Source organism: Filicampus tigris, chromosome 1, assembly GCF_054856515.1.
Source record: "Filicampus tigris isolate MCC_2025a chromosome 1, RoL_Ftig_1.0, whole genome shotgun sequence".
Lineage (NCBI taxonomy): Eukaryota > Metazoa > Chordata > Actinopteri > Syngnathiformes > Syngnathidae > Filicampus > Filicampus tigris.
Genome location: NC_141217.1, coordinates 14999848 through 15018675, shown reverse-complemented (window position 1 = coordinate 15018675; position 18828 = coordinate 14999848). Strand labels below are relative to the sequence as shown.

General features: G+C 40.2%; 1 protein-coding gene across 3 annotated transcripts in view; it reads right to left on the bottom strand.

The window, feature by feature from the left end:
• The window catches only part of LOC147152963 (voltage-dependent calcium channel subunit alpha-2/delta-3-like), a 117034-nt gene that overhangs the window by 74862 nt on the left and 23344 nt on the right, over positions 1-18828 (bottom strand). For all 3 annotated transcript variants that reach the window (XM_086052215.1, XM_086052289.1, XM_086052373.1), the window contains exons 4-9: positions 15880-15939; positions 7032-7194; positions 4952-5083; positions 3888-4099; positions 2990-3064; positions 812-901 (exon numbers count right to left, since the gene is read on the bottom strand). In XM_086052215.1, the coding sequence (XP_085908341.1) occupies positions 812-901; positions 2990-3064; positions 3888-4099; positions 4952-5083; positions 7032-7194; positions 15880-15939 (732 nt within the window). The remainder of the gene's footprint in view (positions 1-811; positions 902-2989; positions 3065-3887; positions 4100-4951; positions 5084-7031; positions 7195-15879; positions 15940-18828) is intronic.

The following is an 18828-nucleotide window of genomic DNA, read 5'->3' as shown; positions in this document are numbered from 1 at the left end:
CCCAGTTAAGCTCCTCCAGCTTTTTTGTTATATATTTGAATTTTAAATATATTTTTAAATTATTTTTCAGCACCCCAACATATCGGTCAAGCTCCCCTTTTTGCCTGCTTCAGCTCACATGCTTTCTCATGATCCTGTTCGACAGACAGCAGTGCAGCGACGATGTTACAGCATCACAGTCAGGGGGCTCAATTTCAATTTATGCGGGAAGAGTTGGGAACATTATTGGTTCTTCAGAACGTGCACATAATCGGTGACCTGGTCATCTTTCCTACTTTGCATTCTCCTCACCATGTCGAGTTGAGTAATGACGGCTGATTTCTTGAGCACCGAAACGTTTTCTGTGCATTTGAGACATTTCGAGGTGCCCCAAGATGTGCTCAACAAAAACAACATTCCATCTCCTGTTTTTCTTGAAATTGCCTGTTCTCGTGGCCAACTTCATGGCGGGTTTTGAAAAAAACATGATTGGGACTGGGTGACAGGAAATCTTTTCCTTCCATTTGGTGTCACTTCAGAATTACGTTTCACTGAAAGCTGTCAGGAGCCTGAGCAATGGTAGGCCATAAGTGATTTAAACTTTTATTTATTTATTTATTTATTTATTTATTTATTTATTTATTTAAAACACAAATCGCCCAGGGCAAAGACATGGCAAAAAAAAAAAGTGGGGGGCGCACTAACACTGATGTCAAGTAGGGGGCTGCAAAATACCATCCTGCAGGCAAATGGCCCCTGTGCCGCGAGTTTGAGACCCCCGATGTAAGTGCATGTCTGAAGTGATAACGCATTGGCGTAGCCTACTGCTTACCTCACCGAGAAGACTGAAGGCCTCACTCAACGCGTTGTCTAACATTCCGATGCCTTGAGCAAATAGCTTGTCAAGGTGCTCCCGGAAATGCTGGAAGAATATAGTAGAGGGAAAGGAAATTATTTGAAAATTGGGTTTTGCTTCTCTGGGTTGGCAAATGTTGAGACGTGTGTAAACAAACATTTTGTCACATATTAAAGTTAAATAGACAATCCCCATGTTATGTTTTATGGAAGCTTGGAACTGTTGTTCCAACGTACTGCAAAGTATTTATCATTGGTCATATGTAGGGTAAATGCTAAAAACAGATTTTTTTTTCTCCCCATAATGCTACGGGGTATTTACGTACGCATGCGCAATTGTGAACTACAGCCATTTCACAGGTGGACAGGATGAAGCTCACCAACAGTGAACATTGTGTAAGTAAACATGTAGAAATGCTAATATCGAATGTTGTTTTCTGCATCATTAAATCGTTAGCGTCATAAGTTAAAGGTAATGAAGATAGCCATCAGTTGTTTGACAGTTCCATACTTCCATACAATGCCCCGTGTCATTATGTGAAAAAAATGAGAGCTTTTTACCATTTGGCCTACATTGTACCCAGACATTCGACTTTGCAGTAAGTTCAAACGACATAGCCCAGTCAAAACTGTTTACTCCACATTGCATTTCCATGATGTTTAGAAATTTTCAAGAAATATAATAAGGCAACATCCAGCTTTCAAGAGACAGGCCTGGAATATGCAGCTAATGCTATGTGATAGGAATTGAGCTCATTTTAAGTGAATAAACTAATCCTTTAACTATCTGCTGATCTTTATTCAGCCAACAGATGATAACTCAAACCATTTATTTTAAAGTTTTTTTTTGTTTTTTTTTTAACCGACCAATAACCTTTTGTACTGGTTGTTAAAGGGTTGACACACATTTCACATAAATCCACGTAAAAAGACATTTTTCTTTTCGGGTTTCAGTTTTGAGTTTGGTTTCATATTATAGAAAAGGGCAATCTTTAATTTACCCAACCAAATAGGGAATCAATTTTTAACACATTTGGACTTTTTGGACAGCTGTATCAACATTCAACCCACACAGTAACCATCCTCAATTATTATTTCTCCCTACCTTCACTTTCCACTCCGTCTTGATTTATCGCCTGGGGTCTTTGGCTCCACTGGGAGGAGAGAAGGTTCTCCACACTCAGTGGGAGGCCAAAGCTGTATTAAGTCTCTATCAGTGTCTGCTCATTTAAGCTTGGGTGCACACAAACACGCACTGACCACACACATCACTAGCATATACAGTAATTGCATCAAAACAACCTCCAGCATCGCCCACATGACTGGGAATGGCAAAAAGCACAACCTTTCCTTTAGCATGGAAAAAAAGGTTAATCAGTTCAAAATGGTTAGACCCCAGAGCACAGCAAATATTGCCTGCTGCATTTGAGTGCGACAGCAGGGAAGAACTTGCTCTTTATGTTTGTGAGCTGAGATTCCAATAAATGTCCCAACACAGTGGGACAATCAATCCATATCACAGCAGTGTGCCCGTGGGAGGATGTGCTAGTTTGTGCGCACAATAATTGGCGTTACACCCAGCTCTCAGGTAATTATAATAATAGAGTATTTGAACACTGTTTAATAAAAGCTTATATACTGTATGTACAATATAATGGTTGCATGAGCAAACGGTGGAACGGTGATAAAATATCACCAGTAAAATATTGAAATACTGCAAAATGCGTTTAGCATGACACAAAGGTTAAAATGGCGAAAAGTACAAATAAAAGGAGACAACGGAGATGTTTAAAAACTGGCAGCATGTATATGTATATGGTCATATATATGGTCCCGCGTCCCGTAATGCACAACAACAACAGGTATTTACAGCGCAAAAATGTCACAACTAAAACGCTGTAAATTGTTTGTACACCATTTAGGACAACGAAAAAGTAACACTAAATGGTGAAAAGGCATGTAAAAGTTCAAAAAGAAAGTGAAAGTTGTTATAAGATCCAGCTCTTTCAATGGAATAAAACCATTAACCTGATGAGTGTATGGCTTAACACGTAATTAGCTTCAAGAAACAAATTAATTTGACAACTTTTTAATTTTCGTAGAAGTGTCAGTCTTTTGACGGATGGAAATAATAGGAGACTGAGAGAGGCCTCACATCTTTGTTGGCGACGTCAGCTTGGACCAATGTTCCATTCAGGCATGGCTCCACATAATGCAATTCCTCATTGTACTGAAACAATACAAATGAAATCAGTAAGTTATCATTCATTTTCCCAAAATGTACAACACACTAGTTTAATTCAGTGGTTACGCAACGCCTAATGTTAAGACATGCAATGTGCTGCACACTCAGACTATCCATGAACTGAAACGCCTGCCACGGAGCGATAATTAAAAACATAAAAGTGCATGAAAGACAAGAGATGTAGCACTAACACTCCCCACTCCCACCACTCCCCAATTAATTTATGCATAAAATAGCCACATAAGAAAATAGGATTATTTTGGAACGAAACAAAGCAATGAATCTGTGCTATCCAAATAATGTTTTTAAGGCTTCAAAAGTTTTTTATTGTGTAATTATGAGTGCAACAATAATGAGTCAATGAGCCAAATGGATTGGGAACCATATTTTCCCAATCATTCATGACTTTTCTAAAAGAATTTTCTAAATAACATGATTAGGTTATGAAATGATAATGACAACTTTGTTCTGTGGCGAGACAGAATGTGGGCTGGCAATGTGACAGGCTACATTTTGATGTGAAACAGCATCAGACACAGACGTGTGCGTGGTGACACACACACACACAGTAACAATGACTTGGGTGCCTGAGGCGGGATCCAATCAACAACTGTCTTTTTTGCGCTTCAAATCTTCATTTAGCAGGATGCTAATTGACTGAGAGCGTGACAAGGGAGAAAGCTGATTTGTTCCAGCATTTCTCCTTATCGTAGCAAGAGTGAATCAGGGCTCGTGCATCTGAATCCAAAACCGAGTGAGTTTCAAAGTAATGTATATAATTTTTTATACCATAGCTGTGTGAACTTACAGCAATGATGTTGAAGAAGTCATCATCTCCGAGAGTGTCCAATATGGAGGAGACAGTTTGCCTCGCGATGGTCAGCCTGAGACCTTTCATGCTTCCGCTGACATCAACAAGAATCACCACATCTTTTGGGGAGGTAGCAGCCTGGATGTACCACTTCCTATTACGGCAGTCAAACGCAATGACCCCGTGTTCATCTGGTTTCCATTTAATCCCTTGGATAGTGGAAATAAGTGAATTACATGGATTATAAGAGTAATGACAGCAACAACAGCTATGACATTTCCCCAGTTTCCAGGTTCTATTGCTTAAAGAGAAACAACCCAAACATTTTTTTTAGACTAAACAGGACAACAACAAAAAAGGCTTTCGTTTTTATTTTTTGTTTGCTGGGTGATCTTAACGAGGAAGTCAACTCACGCATATTGTTTTCAAGAATTTGTTCTATGCAGGCCCATTAGTTGAAACAAGGCATTCTGATAAATATTGTGTATGTGGAATATGAGTTAAGCAGCGAAATCCACCCATTTTTAGCCATCCCACGGGGCGGCCATTTTGTCATTTCTATCGACTGAAAATGACATCACATTTGCTCAGGGCTCAGACAACGACCAAACATGGTTCAGCTTCAGAAAACAGGTGAGCCGTGGTTGGTCGTTACCTGAATTTACAAAATGGCCGTCCCCTGAGATGGCTAAAAACGGGTGGATTTTGCTATATTCCATAAACACAATATTAATCAGATTTCAACTAGTGGGCCTGCATTGAACAAATTCTTGAAAACAATATGCTTGAGTTGACTTCCTCGCTAAGATCACCCAGCAAACAAAAAAAAAACGAAAGCCTTTTTTGTTGTTGTCCTGTTTAGTCTAAAAAGCACAAGCAATCAAATATTAATTATATTCATATCTATTTAATTGCGCTACTTCCATTCATGTTCACTCCAATGTCAGGCTGACAGTAACTGAACAGTCACACACACCATCAGTGACATTTCATTTCAAGATGCAGACAAAACACACAGAAATACCATCCAGCAAAGAGAGAACAAAACAAACAGGACTTACCCGGGTACTGTCTGAAAAAGCCTTTGGCACTGCCAAAGTATTGCCATATGAGTGATGGGTCTCTCTCAAAGTTATCCACAAACACTTTGTTCAAGGCTTCCGACCAATACACTCCATTAACGATGGCAGAATCTAATGATTTATGGTGGGAGTGCGGAGGGTGGGGGCAGAAGTACAAAATAGTAACATGTCAGTAAAAAAGAAAAAAGAAAAAACAAGACTAGTGCTGACTTTAGTATGTAGTGTTTTTGTGCTTTAAGTCAAACCGCTGTACAAAGCTCACTCTGGTGTTTAACATGTATTGGCAAATCATTTGTACAGCACATGTACACAAGGTGCTAGAACTAGTGATGGAAAAATGAAGCTTCATGAATCACTTGTGAATTGTTTTACTCCTCCAGATGGTGGAGTAAGATAATGATAAAGCTTAGTGCAATGGAAATGTATTAAATTTCCACTGTATCTTTAAACCAAGATTGCCATCTAGAGTAGTCAAAAATGATCAAAGTGCTTCATGAAGCTTCACTTGTCCATCACTAGCTAGAATCATGTATGGGGCAGCCTGAGAGTAGTTCAACAAAAGTGTATGGATTCAAAATTTTGTTTGCTGGTCTGTCGCATTTAAAAAACATAAAAATTAAAGTACTTTACTGGGTCACTCCTGTTAGTAAAATGCTTGGATTTTTACCGTACAAAGTTATATAGTGTACACAAAAGCCTGCCATTAAGGAAAAAAATTCCGTATGGATGACGAGACGGAGAAAAGCAGTGCAGACACCAAATGGAGACAGAAAAGCAGGTAAGACGTTCCTCATCATCTCCGATGCTGGCGCCATTGTTGTGCTGTCATCACTCATGCCAATAAGCCATGAATGAATTAGTCTTTTGGAAGCAAGCTTGATATGCAACACCAACCCACCTCCGTGGATTGGAGGGGAGAGATATTTGGATGTGAACCATTTGCACAACAATACTGGCCGCATTTTGCAGTTTGAGTTTGTATAACAATTCGCAAAACTAATCCGCACAATGCCGAGTCCCAAACAGTTTGATATTCAATACATAAACAAGAGTCACAACAACAACAAAAAACAATACAGTGTTTTGTAATATTGTTTGGTATATATTGTTTGCAATGTTATACTGAAGCAAAATGACTTTGCAGTTTATTTTCTGTCACAGCATCATAGCCAAGTGCAGAGTCCATAACCAAAAGTGGTCTGGGTCTTGGAGACACGCAACCCCGACTTCAAAGCACAAGTGCTTGAATGAAAATGTTCTAAGAATCATTCTTTCCTCTAATCCAAGCCTCTCAGTGCTTTTTTTTTTCTCTGTAGGGCGAGTTGTTGCCCACCAAAAAAGCTCCCTGCAGTCCCAGCAAATAGATCCGCATTCTCACTACCAGTGAACAAAGCCCGAGGATTTAAAAACTCTCCAAGCTCTTTCCCTCTCGGTCCGTGCGTGGCCCATTCCATTCTATTCATTTGCCAGGGAATCAAATCAAGATTACCCTTCCTCTCCGTGCATTAGCCTGCCAGTCTCATTGAATTTCCATTCACTTCCTTTCCATTTCATTCAATCTCCTCCTGTCACTCTCATTTGATTTTGTTCCTCCCATCACCTAGCAATAATTAAAGTGTTTCTTGGCCCTTCAATCAGTTTGACTTAACCTACTTTCTTCCCTTTTACACACTCCCATATAATTCTGCCTCGGGTAGCTGACTTAAGCCCCCGCGACATGTAGTCTGTCCACTAAGCACCGTTCAAAGGACCGACTTCATTGGTCTGAGTGTGTGAACGGTGAATTAGACGAGTGTTTGACTTTTTCGCAATTAATTCAAATACAGCGTGTGACTGAATAATCGAAAGTGCTACATTTCATAAATACAAATGCAGCCACGGTGTGTAGAAAGCAAACTTCATCATTTTCATATATGAATTATTCAGTATACATTATACAATTATTCCCTCTGAAGCAGAAATGCACAATCAAGTTTTTGTCATGTTGAAAAAGTCAAGAAAATACGTGTCTGTGTCAGAGTTTGCAGCGAATTATCGCAAAACCAGGCAGTGAACATACCCTTGTTGTACATGTTAGTGGGCACCTGGACCACGCTCAGGCTAAGGTTGACTGACAGGTTGTTAAAGTGATCATTAGGTTGGAGGATGAACTCTCCTCCCAACTCGACATTGTTCCCCTCCTCATCCACTTCATTGATCAGCACTGCATTGAAGTATTCATACTGGGGACAAGAGAGGCACAAAAAAGTGGCGTACCGTAAGGAATTCGTACACAAATAAATACACTTGGTCTTGGTCATGAAAGTACTGAGTCAGAGAGTATTACAGGTGCTGATGTAACCTGAATCTCTGAATCATCCCAGACATGCATGATGTTAGTGTGATAAAAAGCTGAGTTAGCAATTCCCCCATTTCGCCCGCACACTCCTTTCCTATCAACATGCTGCATGCGGTGCCCCGGCTTTGCTGTATTTTTAGTGCTGCGTATACTGGAAAGACTATTAATAAATGATGGCGCGAGATAAATATAGCACACATGGCTCCCCGCATCCCAGAAGCTAAAATACCACCCATGGCTGAGGCCTGAGGGGAGAGCATAACACACAGATTAGAACGCTCAGGATAGTGGGAAAAGGACAATTGTTTCATAATAAAATAAAACATCAACACGTTAACATATCAAGGATTAGTTAGAGTTGGTCAGAAAAGTGCAATAGTGGTTACCACGCTTGCTCCATAATTTAGAACAGGGATGGACCACTTAAATTCTGGATTGGGGCACTATTTTTCATCAGTGCTACTGAGGGGCTACATAGGACCACACACTTTCTAAACAGAGGTATGACAAAAATGCTATTTTAAATATGGACAAAATAAATGGGTTCATCCAAAATACACATATACAAAATGCTGTTAATCTATTTCATTTTTGATACAGAAATACATTTTTCGATGCATGTGTATAAGATCCACCTGCCTAAACCTCGGTGTTCATTGTCTTCAGTCCTCATCAACCGGCGACCGCTTCACCCTTTGTCTCATCTCAGAATTCAAGAATTGCGTTCAGCCTCGGGTTTTGTCACATTTTCAGTTTTTTCCCACCTATATTTCTACTCGGAAATTGCCTCAACACAGTCCTCATTTCATGTTTCATTACCTTAACTCATTCACTGCCAGACATTTTTCAAGTTCCTGGGATTGAAAAGCTGGACTGTGAAAAGACAAATAAATACGTCAATGGCAGTTAATGAGTTAACTTACTATCTCTGTGGGCTGTCTCTTCCTAGTGGTTGTGTGCAAATCTCAAAATAAAGACGGTGATGAACGCATAATGTGAGCATATAACTGAAAATGTAATTAATAATAATCCAGTGCGTCCTGGTGAGATAAGATAACTCCGAATAAATTTAATTGTAAACTATCAGTATAAAGTATTGTATGGAGTGTGTAGAGTGAGATGAAAGAAATACAACCAAACAATGGTTAATGACGCTGTTAATAGACTTATTTAAATTCACAGCATGTGGGCTTCAATTTTGATTAAAAATGCACCCATTAGCCTGAGAGTTTCAGCAGTTTTGGAGTGAGTGTGGGCGTGTAGATGTGTGTTTGCATCTGTGCGGGTGCGTGTCCATGGGTAGGTGTCTGTGTAAAGTCAATTACGCAATTGCAATAGTACAGTCAGTAAAGGAGTGCCCAGTGCCACTAATGCAGTCCCTGATCATGGTGTTAACAACCTGATCTTTATGCCGAAAGACCACATTCGCACCATCAGCACCCACGCAGTGTGGGCTAGAGAGAAGACGAGAGGATGAGGAGGGGTGCGAGAGGATGAAGAGGGGTATGAGAGCAAGTAAAGAGTGGAGCATATCTTAGTCCCCTGCTTCAAAAACAGAGGTAGTCATACTCCTACATTACATATGCAAGTTTTATGGAATGTTATGTCAGTTCTAGCTTTTTTTCCCCTTTCCTTCCTTCTTCTGATGGTGTGAAATGTGTAGATTTCATTAATATTTTCAAAGCAATTTGCCATATTGATACTTATTCAAGTATTTGATTGTTCTTTTCATTGTGTAGACTGTAAAAAAAAAATCAGATAAATCAATCTGCGAAGTAGTGGGATTAGGAAATGAAAGGAATCTGTGAGGCTGCAATGTCATAAAATGCAAGCTAGTTCATCACCGAGGGCTTGATTTGCTAAACAAACAGCGGCCGGTAAATTGCTTCTTCGCTTACTCTAAAACACTGCAGACACTATTGGCAACAGGTGTAAAAGTGGAGGAGACCACCATATTTTAAAAGAGGCTTTTGCATTTTAGGTAGCCCTGATGGATTTTATCACTGGAAACTGGGGAGAGAAGCGCAAGCGTGAAATGAGGTTTCAAGTGATAAATTGCAAGCGTGAGAGGAAGACAAAGAGTTCTAGAAAAGACATGCTCCGATCATTCAGTGGAAGCCAACATACACATAAAAGTGTGTGCCTTCTGGCAGCACGCCCCGAAAAATCTGCTCTGGGAGACGGCGGGATCAAGTGTCACAGGACTGTAGGTGCAAGTAAACAAAGAGCTGAAAGTAGTTTTGTCATAGGTGTCATATACCTATGCATGACTCCTTCTTGTGTCCGGCTTCCAAGTCAGCCCTTAAGAGCATTCAGAAGCTCAAAAATTGCATTGCTAGATACTGTAGACCATACGTAGCGGTGATTTTTATTTCTGGAATGTCAAAACTGTTAACACAAGTAGAAAAGTCCTCCCTGTCACCTCTCATTTGGCTGCGCTGCGCTGGCAAAGCTGTGTGTGCCGGTTCGCAACTGCCTTTCGGAGGCCCAAAATTCATCATCACAATTTTTCTCAGGTTAGATAAATCACATTGCATGTACTTAACTCGCATTGTACCTGTTTAGAAGATCAGCTTTCACATTTGTTCAATATTTTTCAGAAATTAATTGAAATGAGCTGAATTTGTACCAGAACATTATACGTACGATTTCTAAACTAATTTAAGACAAACATTTAAGACATGCATTTTCTTATTAAATCTAGTAGTTACAAAAATGAATGCGTTCCAATGTTCTTATTTAGAAGCTTCTCGCACCTGTCATATGATAAATTTTCATATAATTTTATATTATTTCCATCTATCCTCCTCAACCATTTCTTGTGCTGTGCATTGGATCCATGCTTACGGTCACCGTTCTGAAGGCCATCGATTTTATTCTAATCTAGTGGAAGCCATAATCTTGCACCCAAACCTTGCACCCAAACCTTGCTGTAATATTTGTCCTCGCGACAGCATTATTTAGCTTTGTTTAGTATTTTAGCAAAGTGGAAAAAATAGAGGCAAACAGCCCTTTTCAAAATGTGTCATAGAATGTGGATAGGTCTACTTTTGCAAGCAGAAAAGGTGAATTCTAAAGTTAGACAAAAGTTACATATTCATCTAATAAATGCCCGAATTTCATGCACACACACTTTATATAAACATACAACTATTTGCTGTTGGATTCACACACACACACACACACACAGAAAAAGCATAAAATTGAGTCACAGCCACAAGGAGGAAAGAGATAGGGCACCAGAAAGGACCGTTACGCCTCAACCCTCTGGTGTTCACTTTCAACTTTCATCACTCCCAGGGTGTGGAAGTATGACTGGAAAACAACTGGGGGCATGGATACAGGTAATTTGGGGGTAAACACAACAGTGTAAGAAATAACCTGAGGGGAAGCCAAGTTTTGTATTCTAAAGTGGAAAAGTAGTGTTTATAATATACGCTAAAACAATTCTACTGCATCAACGATGGGGTCTCTGCTAGACTATTTTTTTGTATTTCCAAGACTGGGTGAAGACGTTTCCATTGCGTGATGGGTAGGTCCAAGATGGATCTAGTAATATGTGAACACCAAGCTGCTGGTGTCTATGTATCAATAGTGTACACTGTCAGAAAAAAAAGATGCCTTTTTTAAGGGTCCAATGGCTTGTAACTGGGGTAGTACCCTCAAGTTGGAACAGTTCTGATTTGGACCATTCGTAGGCAAAATGTTCACAGGCAAAGGGTACTGTCGAGACCAGGCTCAATTGCGAATCCTACGGGGCATCGAGACCAGGCTCAATTGCGAATCCTACAGGGCAGGTACTTCACAAAAATGTGAACCCCTTACAACAACCCCCTTTTTTTCTGAGCGTCTAGGGGTTACAAAAGTTGAATAACATATACATCTTAGAACTCCCAAAGTCCAAAGTGTGCACAACAAAGGTAGAATATTTATAGGGATAAGACATCATAACACACTGTGACACTGAGATTAGGAACATTAACAAACAGATCTTGTTGCACTTAGGTAAATGTCATTATTACTCATCATCACCATCTTTCAGCAGCCCATGTTCTGTCCACAGGAAATTAGTAATGAACTTAATTACTGGATAATTACCTCTCCAGATGCTCTCTCGACAACACTATTCTATGAAGAGGAACTGCATTGGGAATGTGGAATGTGGAATATTAGGCTAGGTAACCACCAACACTTGTCCATACACAGTATTGATGTGGACATGGTATGAAATGATGTACTTTAATCAAACATAGAAGTACATTTTTAAAATCATTTTTTCCAAAATCTTTCTCTTGCACTGTCCATTCTTTGAGTAAGTAAGCTACTTTTATTTCTTTTATTTGCTTTTAAATGTCTTTAGTTATTTTGTAATCATTTTCATAGAAATTGTGTGCGCCTAGACAGGTCAGTGAAGCAGATGATGAACTGATTATACAGGCAGCAGCACAAGTTAAATATGCTTTGATAAAGACAAACAAACTGGCAAATCTACAAGCACGAGGCCTCTTCCGTGCATTCCTTTGAAAATACCCTCGATATGATCACGGAAGAACCAAAACACGAGTTTTTCTCCCCATCTCCAAGCGGGACTACATTTTCCGGGAGCAGTATTAGGCTTTGCAATTGGTTGGTTGTTGTCTGCATCCTCCATGGAGGGTCTTCATTGGCTGCACGGAGCATGGGAGACTGCTCGATGCTTTCCTATTTACAGTGCATGAGCATTGCGGGTAAAAGAGCGAGGGAGGGAAATCGGAGCAGATTACCGTGCCAATTTCTCTTGGAAGCAGAAGAGCTCTGGAATGGATAGATAAGGAAATTCCAAGCAAACCCCTGCCAGCCAAATATGTATTCAATAGCCAAAAAAACACACAAATACACCCTGAATAGTGATGGAGGAGGTTTCACCCTACAGGGTGGATGGGTATTTTTAACTCAGCTGGTGATAATTACCGTGTATTATTTTCCGTGGTCTGCAATAAAAAGCGATATCAGAATTACCACCATCAGAGCTGTGTGACACAAGCACACATATATTCAAACCTTTGCAGGTGTTGTGGAAACACAGCAAAAATTCATATTCACAAGGTTTAGCAGCTTAGGTTCTCAACTGATCGGAAAACTGGGGGAACTACCATTCAATTTACATTCCGTGGCAGTAAAACTGTTGACTTGTATCATATCAGAATATCGAGTCTATCCAGTTGAATCAAACAATCCAAACTGGACTCAGCGCTGCAGAGGATGACCCACAACAACAAAGACAGTCAAACTGAAGAATATCAATATGTTGCGTTAGTATGATGGTGGAATGCATTGATTTGCTTTTGATCATAGTCTAAATTCCGCCGCTGGTTTTAAATCAGAATGACTGGACCTTCCGGGGGTATGCCTTCTTCTCAGTGTTACATTGTAACACCATGGGCCCTATTTTAATGCACAGCGCAAGTCTTGTGCAAAGATCGGTCTTACTGTGTGCATGGGTGGACTTTTCTTTAGTTGGTATTTTCATAAACGCAAGCAGTTAGAAACCAGCACTTGCGCCATTGTGGGAGAGAAGACAATCGACTTACTTCCCCGCCATTGGAAGTGACTCCTCTCATTACCTTTAAATTCAGCACAGGAGATGCGTGCAGTCTACATGGTGGAGCTAGTGATGGGAAAATGAAGCTTCATGAAGCACTTGTGATATTTTTTACTCGTCCAGATAGTGCTCCTGGTTTAAAGATAAAGGCTAGTGAGATGGAAATTCTGCAAATTTCAATCTATCTTTAACCCAAGAGTGCCATCTAGAGGAATCAAAAATGATCACGAGCGCTTCATGACGCTTCATTTGTCCATCAGTAGCGGAAGCATAAATGGACTCACTGGAGTCCATGCAGGAGATCAACACGTGCAAAGTATGTTTATAAGGAACTGAAATATCTCCACTTGCGGATGATGTAAAGTTGCTCTTGGAGATCGGCTTCCACCCCCGATCCTGCGTCCGTGTGGGACAACCGACAATCAGTTGCGCCGGCGACAAGGAAATGTAAACGCTCTCGGTTCGTCAGCATGGCGCAGCGACAGCTGCCAAATTCCCAAACACGTTAAATCAATCTTGCACCTGCAAGAAAATCGAGACGCACCAGTGTTTGAACGCACATGCGCTGTCTACGAAAATACAGCCCCATATATAACACTGATACCAATTTGGGGTGGGTGTAAAACGATTTCATATTAACGACTGGATAGAATATAAATAAAATCTGTGAGATATAAGCGAGACATATGAGCTATGTGTATAGTTGCCTCTCTGAATCATTTTTCACAATCAAATGACGTTTCTGATCTTTACAGTTTGTACGGAAAAGAACATTTCAATGCTTTGATTGACCTAAATCATCATGATACAACCTTGTTGAGGTCATCATTTTCAGTCCTGTTTAAAAAAGTGCATTAAACTATAAGAGGTGCCTCTATACTTTGGTTGCCTTATTTTGCTAATAGAGAGGTAACAGAGATACGGTACCTCATACAGTGTATACTACATATTGTTGAGGGAATTCATAGATGATTCTCGTTGTCCACCATAGCAAAGTTAGAATTTAAAAGATATACTTTTAAGAACAAATTGCCAATAAATCTTTATGACAGAGTGAACACAAATGATAAAAAGTCAGGACACAACTAACATAACTAACAACAAACAGGTAGTTTGAAGGAATGGACCATATCATGAGCAGAAAATACCAAGGCCTTCACTCTGATACCTTTGATAGCTGACAGCATGAACACAAATTCACTGTAACAGCGAACAAGCACTTTCTCGGCCTCAAAAAGTAGTTGAGTCGCAATTCCTCCTAAGTCGGCTTTGCATCACATTCCCATTTCAATCTCAACTTCCTGCTGCGTCTCCTACTACCTCTCGAAACTCCCGGCTGAGATGTGCACCAAGTCAACTAAAAAAAACATGACGCGAGCATACAACCACACACACCGATTGCTATTTTGTCTTGCTCCCGCTGGCTCTCGCACATACAGTACACGCACATATAAAGCAAGATTGCACTCTAAAAATTAAAGCTGCTCAAATGGATTTAGGGCACAACAGTGAGAGCAGAGGAAGTGGTTTGGTTAGTTTTTGAGAGGAGATATGACAGATGTAAATCTATTATTAATTCATTATTGATGAACATTTTATCAGCAAATAACATTCTAGTTCATTAATTCTCCCGTGAGAAAATTGATGAGTTTTCTCCCACGCGTGGCTTACAAAAAAAGCAGCAGATTCGGGTGGTATTTGTACGAGCGGCAGCGATGCCTGGTGTTTATTGTCTGAGGTTACACTGTGTTTCTTAAAGTGGAAGTCAACCCAAACATATTTTTTGAATAATATGTTCTATTCAAGCCCACTAGTTGAAACAAGGCAATTGATTCATATGAAATCTGAGTTAAGCAGCAAAATCCACCTGTTTTTGGCCATCTCAGGGGGCGGCCATTTTGTCACTTCTGTCAAATGAAAATGACATCACAAATGCTCTGGGCTCAGGAAACTACCAATCACGGCTCACCTGTTTTCTGAAGCTGAGCTATGATTGGTCATTATCTGAGGGTGTGTGATGTCATTTTCAGTCGACAGAAGTGAGAAAATAGCTACCCCCAGAGATGGCTACAAAGATGTGAATTTTGTTGCTTAACTCATATTCCGCAAACGCAATATTTATCAGAATGCTGTGTTTCAACTAGTGGGCCTGCATAGGACATATTCTTGAAAATATATATGTTTGGGTTGACTTCCGCTTTAAATGCAAATAGCTTCAAAATTGAAGATGGAAAGACCTTTTTTTCGAATATGGATTAAACCCTTCAACGTGTTGTGAAAGGTACCGGTATGTAAGACATTCCCTGGGAAAGGATTGTACAGTCTCTTACCTTTTCTGTGCCTATGTTAAAAAAAAGTGGCAATTATGCAATGGTGCACAAAAATGTATAAATAAATAGCCACGTTGATGCAGCAGAGATTGTTGTGTTACTTAATTCTGATAAGAATGTGATGCTTGAAAACCTCTACTCGCCAAGTATTTGCAACACTTCGGTCCGAAGCACTTGCATAATGGGTTTTATGCTGTTCTTTTTTTATAGAAATTGCTCATCATCAACAAATCGCGTCCGACACAAGAATGGTTATGCTTCACTCTCAATCCGCTGATAATATTCATCGCAAGCCCTCACAAAACGCACGGATGCAAAATCATAAAGACATATGATACATTTAACTTTAGATTTTATTTCATGAAGTCTTTTTTGAAGTAAGTACAGTATGTGCATCTGTCGGCATGGTTACTTCTGGGGAACTGTGAATACCTGATAGGATGACAGATGCAAGCTGAAACATTTACTCCAAAATGGGATTAGAAAGAGATGTAGAGGAGCAAGGATTTTAAAAAGGTAAAGCCTGCAGGAGCGTTTACCGTTGTGTTTATGGAGTTCTTTCACACTACCAAAATATGATTTGGGCTGTGATGAGTTTACCGGAACAAATGATGTTGCTAATGACTGCGTTTTGACTTCAGGACGCATGCATGTTCACCTGCAGGTCTGGATCCTCCTCGTGCTGTAGGTGGGCTTCCTCTGCCGCCACGACAAGTCTCTGGGAAGTACAGAAGACAAGCGAGTGTGAAACCAGAATAGAATTGGTCCAGAAAGTAAAAAAAAAAAAAAAATGCAGATTTTGTGTACTTGCAACAAGTGAGACTAAATACGACTAAACTAGCCGTGATTGTCGTTGTATAAGCAGATGCAGGATTCCAGAAAGTTTTTTTTTTTTTTTAAGAGTTGGTAAAAAATAGAAAATTATACAGAGCATGTGGCACAGCAAAGTCAGCGATGTTGAGAAAATAAACAATAATAAATAATACCTCGACCCCCACTAACATTGTGCATCAGATACCACTCAAGGCAATATGTCCTATTTTATCTACAACCAGTGGACAACTGGGGCTGGTAGCGTACTGTTAGCAGGTACTTTTCCGCCTTCATCTCCCTTTGCCATTTGGGTTATCATTTAATGACATCTTAACAATGTGCAAAAAGTCGCTTTACAAATCTTCGCAGCTGTTAGTGCTCGATCAATACTAAAAGCTCTCAGGACAAACGCAAAGCTGGCAGGCATTTGGCCATCTTGTGAAAAGAGGCTATTTTCCTAAATGGTTTGGCAGCAGAGGTAATGGCAAAGTCAGAGTCAGTGCACACCATAAAAACAAACTCAATCATCACTGGGTGCAGTTTTACACATGTCCTCTCTACGTTGACTCTCACGCTAGCTTCGAGCTGCTAATGTCTACTTATGGGTGACTGAGGAATTACACACACACACGCACGCGCACACGCACGCACACGGCCCTGGCTGTCCATGTTCCACAGCTGGCTCTGGCGCCTGAGTTGGAGTGATGTCCTTTCATTTCATTTCCATTCAAATGACTTCATTGGTAAAACCACTGCAATTGCCTATCTTCACCTGTGCCATGTTTTTCGCTGTGATACGCTTTAGCCTGCTGGTTGATTTGGGATGCTAGCATGCTAAGTGAATTCTGGCCAATCATTTCTTTGAACCACAGCAACCCACCTGGCCATAGAATATTGCGGCATATTATTCTGCACTTGGTGCTACAGAGATATTCGTTCATTTCTACATTCATTCCGCTGTGCTTCTGACAACTATCCTCCTCTTCAATTTTAAACTCTAAAACCACACATTAACACTTGTGCGTAAGTAGGTAGCGGCAGCTTCTGTACCCAACTACGACTGTGAAAGAAAGATCAGGACAGTGGAGCGAGGGGAGGATGAGAACGGAATAAGAAAGTCACTTTCTCTAAAGGTCTGAACACTTAACTTAACACTCCCAGCAAAATGTCAGGCACCACCTGTGAAGTCGATGTCAATAAAAGCACTTTATACCAGGTTTTTGAGGTATGAGTGGCTGATGGAGTGAGCATGTCTTATTGTGTTTCCCCTTTTAAGATATTAGCCTTTTCAATAATTCTCTGTTCTGCAGCCATTTTTGCAAATGTCACTGTGTGGGTGTGCGCTTGTGTGTGTGTTGAAGTATGCAACCAGTTTTGACTGTGCATGTCTGCATGTGTGTTTGACTTCATAAAATCCTGCAGTTTGTTTGATAGAATAGATGGAATTTCAACATTGAAAGTGTCAAACACTGTATCATTGTTTTTTTTTTTTTCCAAAATATCGACTTCATCTTTTGTCTTTTGTTGCTCCAAGATGTACTAAAACTGGTCAATATATCCATTGGCAGAAAATGCATGGGGCATGAGAAAGAAGCAGCACATGTGATACATGCTATAAAATGTACAATGCAGGAAGCCGCAACATTGAGGAGTTGGAATAACTCGGAAAGAAGAAGGGCGTTTGGAGAAAATAGATGAGCGGCAGGTAGGCCTACTCTAAGTAAGCTTCACTCCTGTGAATTTCATTGCCACCATAAGGATGAGCACTTTGGATGTGTTTATCTTTAAAGGGGAAAATCAACCCAAACATATTTTTTTCAATCAACCCAAACGCATTTTAAGTATGTGCTGATTTGTAGTGGAAGGACAGAATTGTGTGTCGCATGTCCACACGTACGTAACATACTGTACATTGCTTGGGTTCTTTTTCAATTGTAATCCTGACACAGTGCAAATGTGAGAAGAAGAACTATTATCAAGCTATTTAGTGAAAGCTCAAGCTTCACACACACACAACACACAGGCACACGGGCATGTACAAGTCAACACATTTTTGCACACAGCACATTTTTGCAACACAGTTTGTTCGATGCACGGTTGACATTGAAACGTGTTTATCATCTTGAATCTATCCTGAAGGAGCAGTGTAGATCAAACCCAATTACCGTTTTCTGGATCGTCATAAAAATGTCATCTATGAACCACACCACCCAACCAGGGTTCATGGAAATGTGTTTTGTAGGAGCCTATCCCTGCTATCAAACCATAATGAAAACAGAACCATCCTTGGTGTTGATAATTATTGCACAGTACTTACTTTACAATTCTGTAACCTGAAGCAATTATTTCCCTTTCAATGAAACACACTTTCTCTTCTCTTGGATAATTTTCATCACACCCTTATCCCAAAACTGAGTAAATTCCTCTGACGTGTCGCACTCATTTCGTGCCTTTCATTATTTGACAACCTGCGATTACAATTTAACTGACAAAGGACTTTGATTGTACACACTTTGGAAATTCAAATGAGACCCCCGTTTCAGCCGTCAACTTGATTGGCTGATTGTTTTGAAGACATGGACGGACTTCTGCAACACAAATAAAAGCAAACTACCGGGATCAGGCTCGGCCTTCTTGAGTCATGACTTTGATGTTTGGCTTGAGTTACATGGGCTGAGCTGCACCGGGGTCAGCTCACGTCAGCTGCTCAATAGGACTGGGGACAGCAATTACGATTGCCAGCGACACACTGAGAGAGTTGCAGCCTCAACAAAACAGAAAAGTGCCCCGTGAC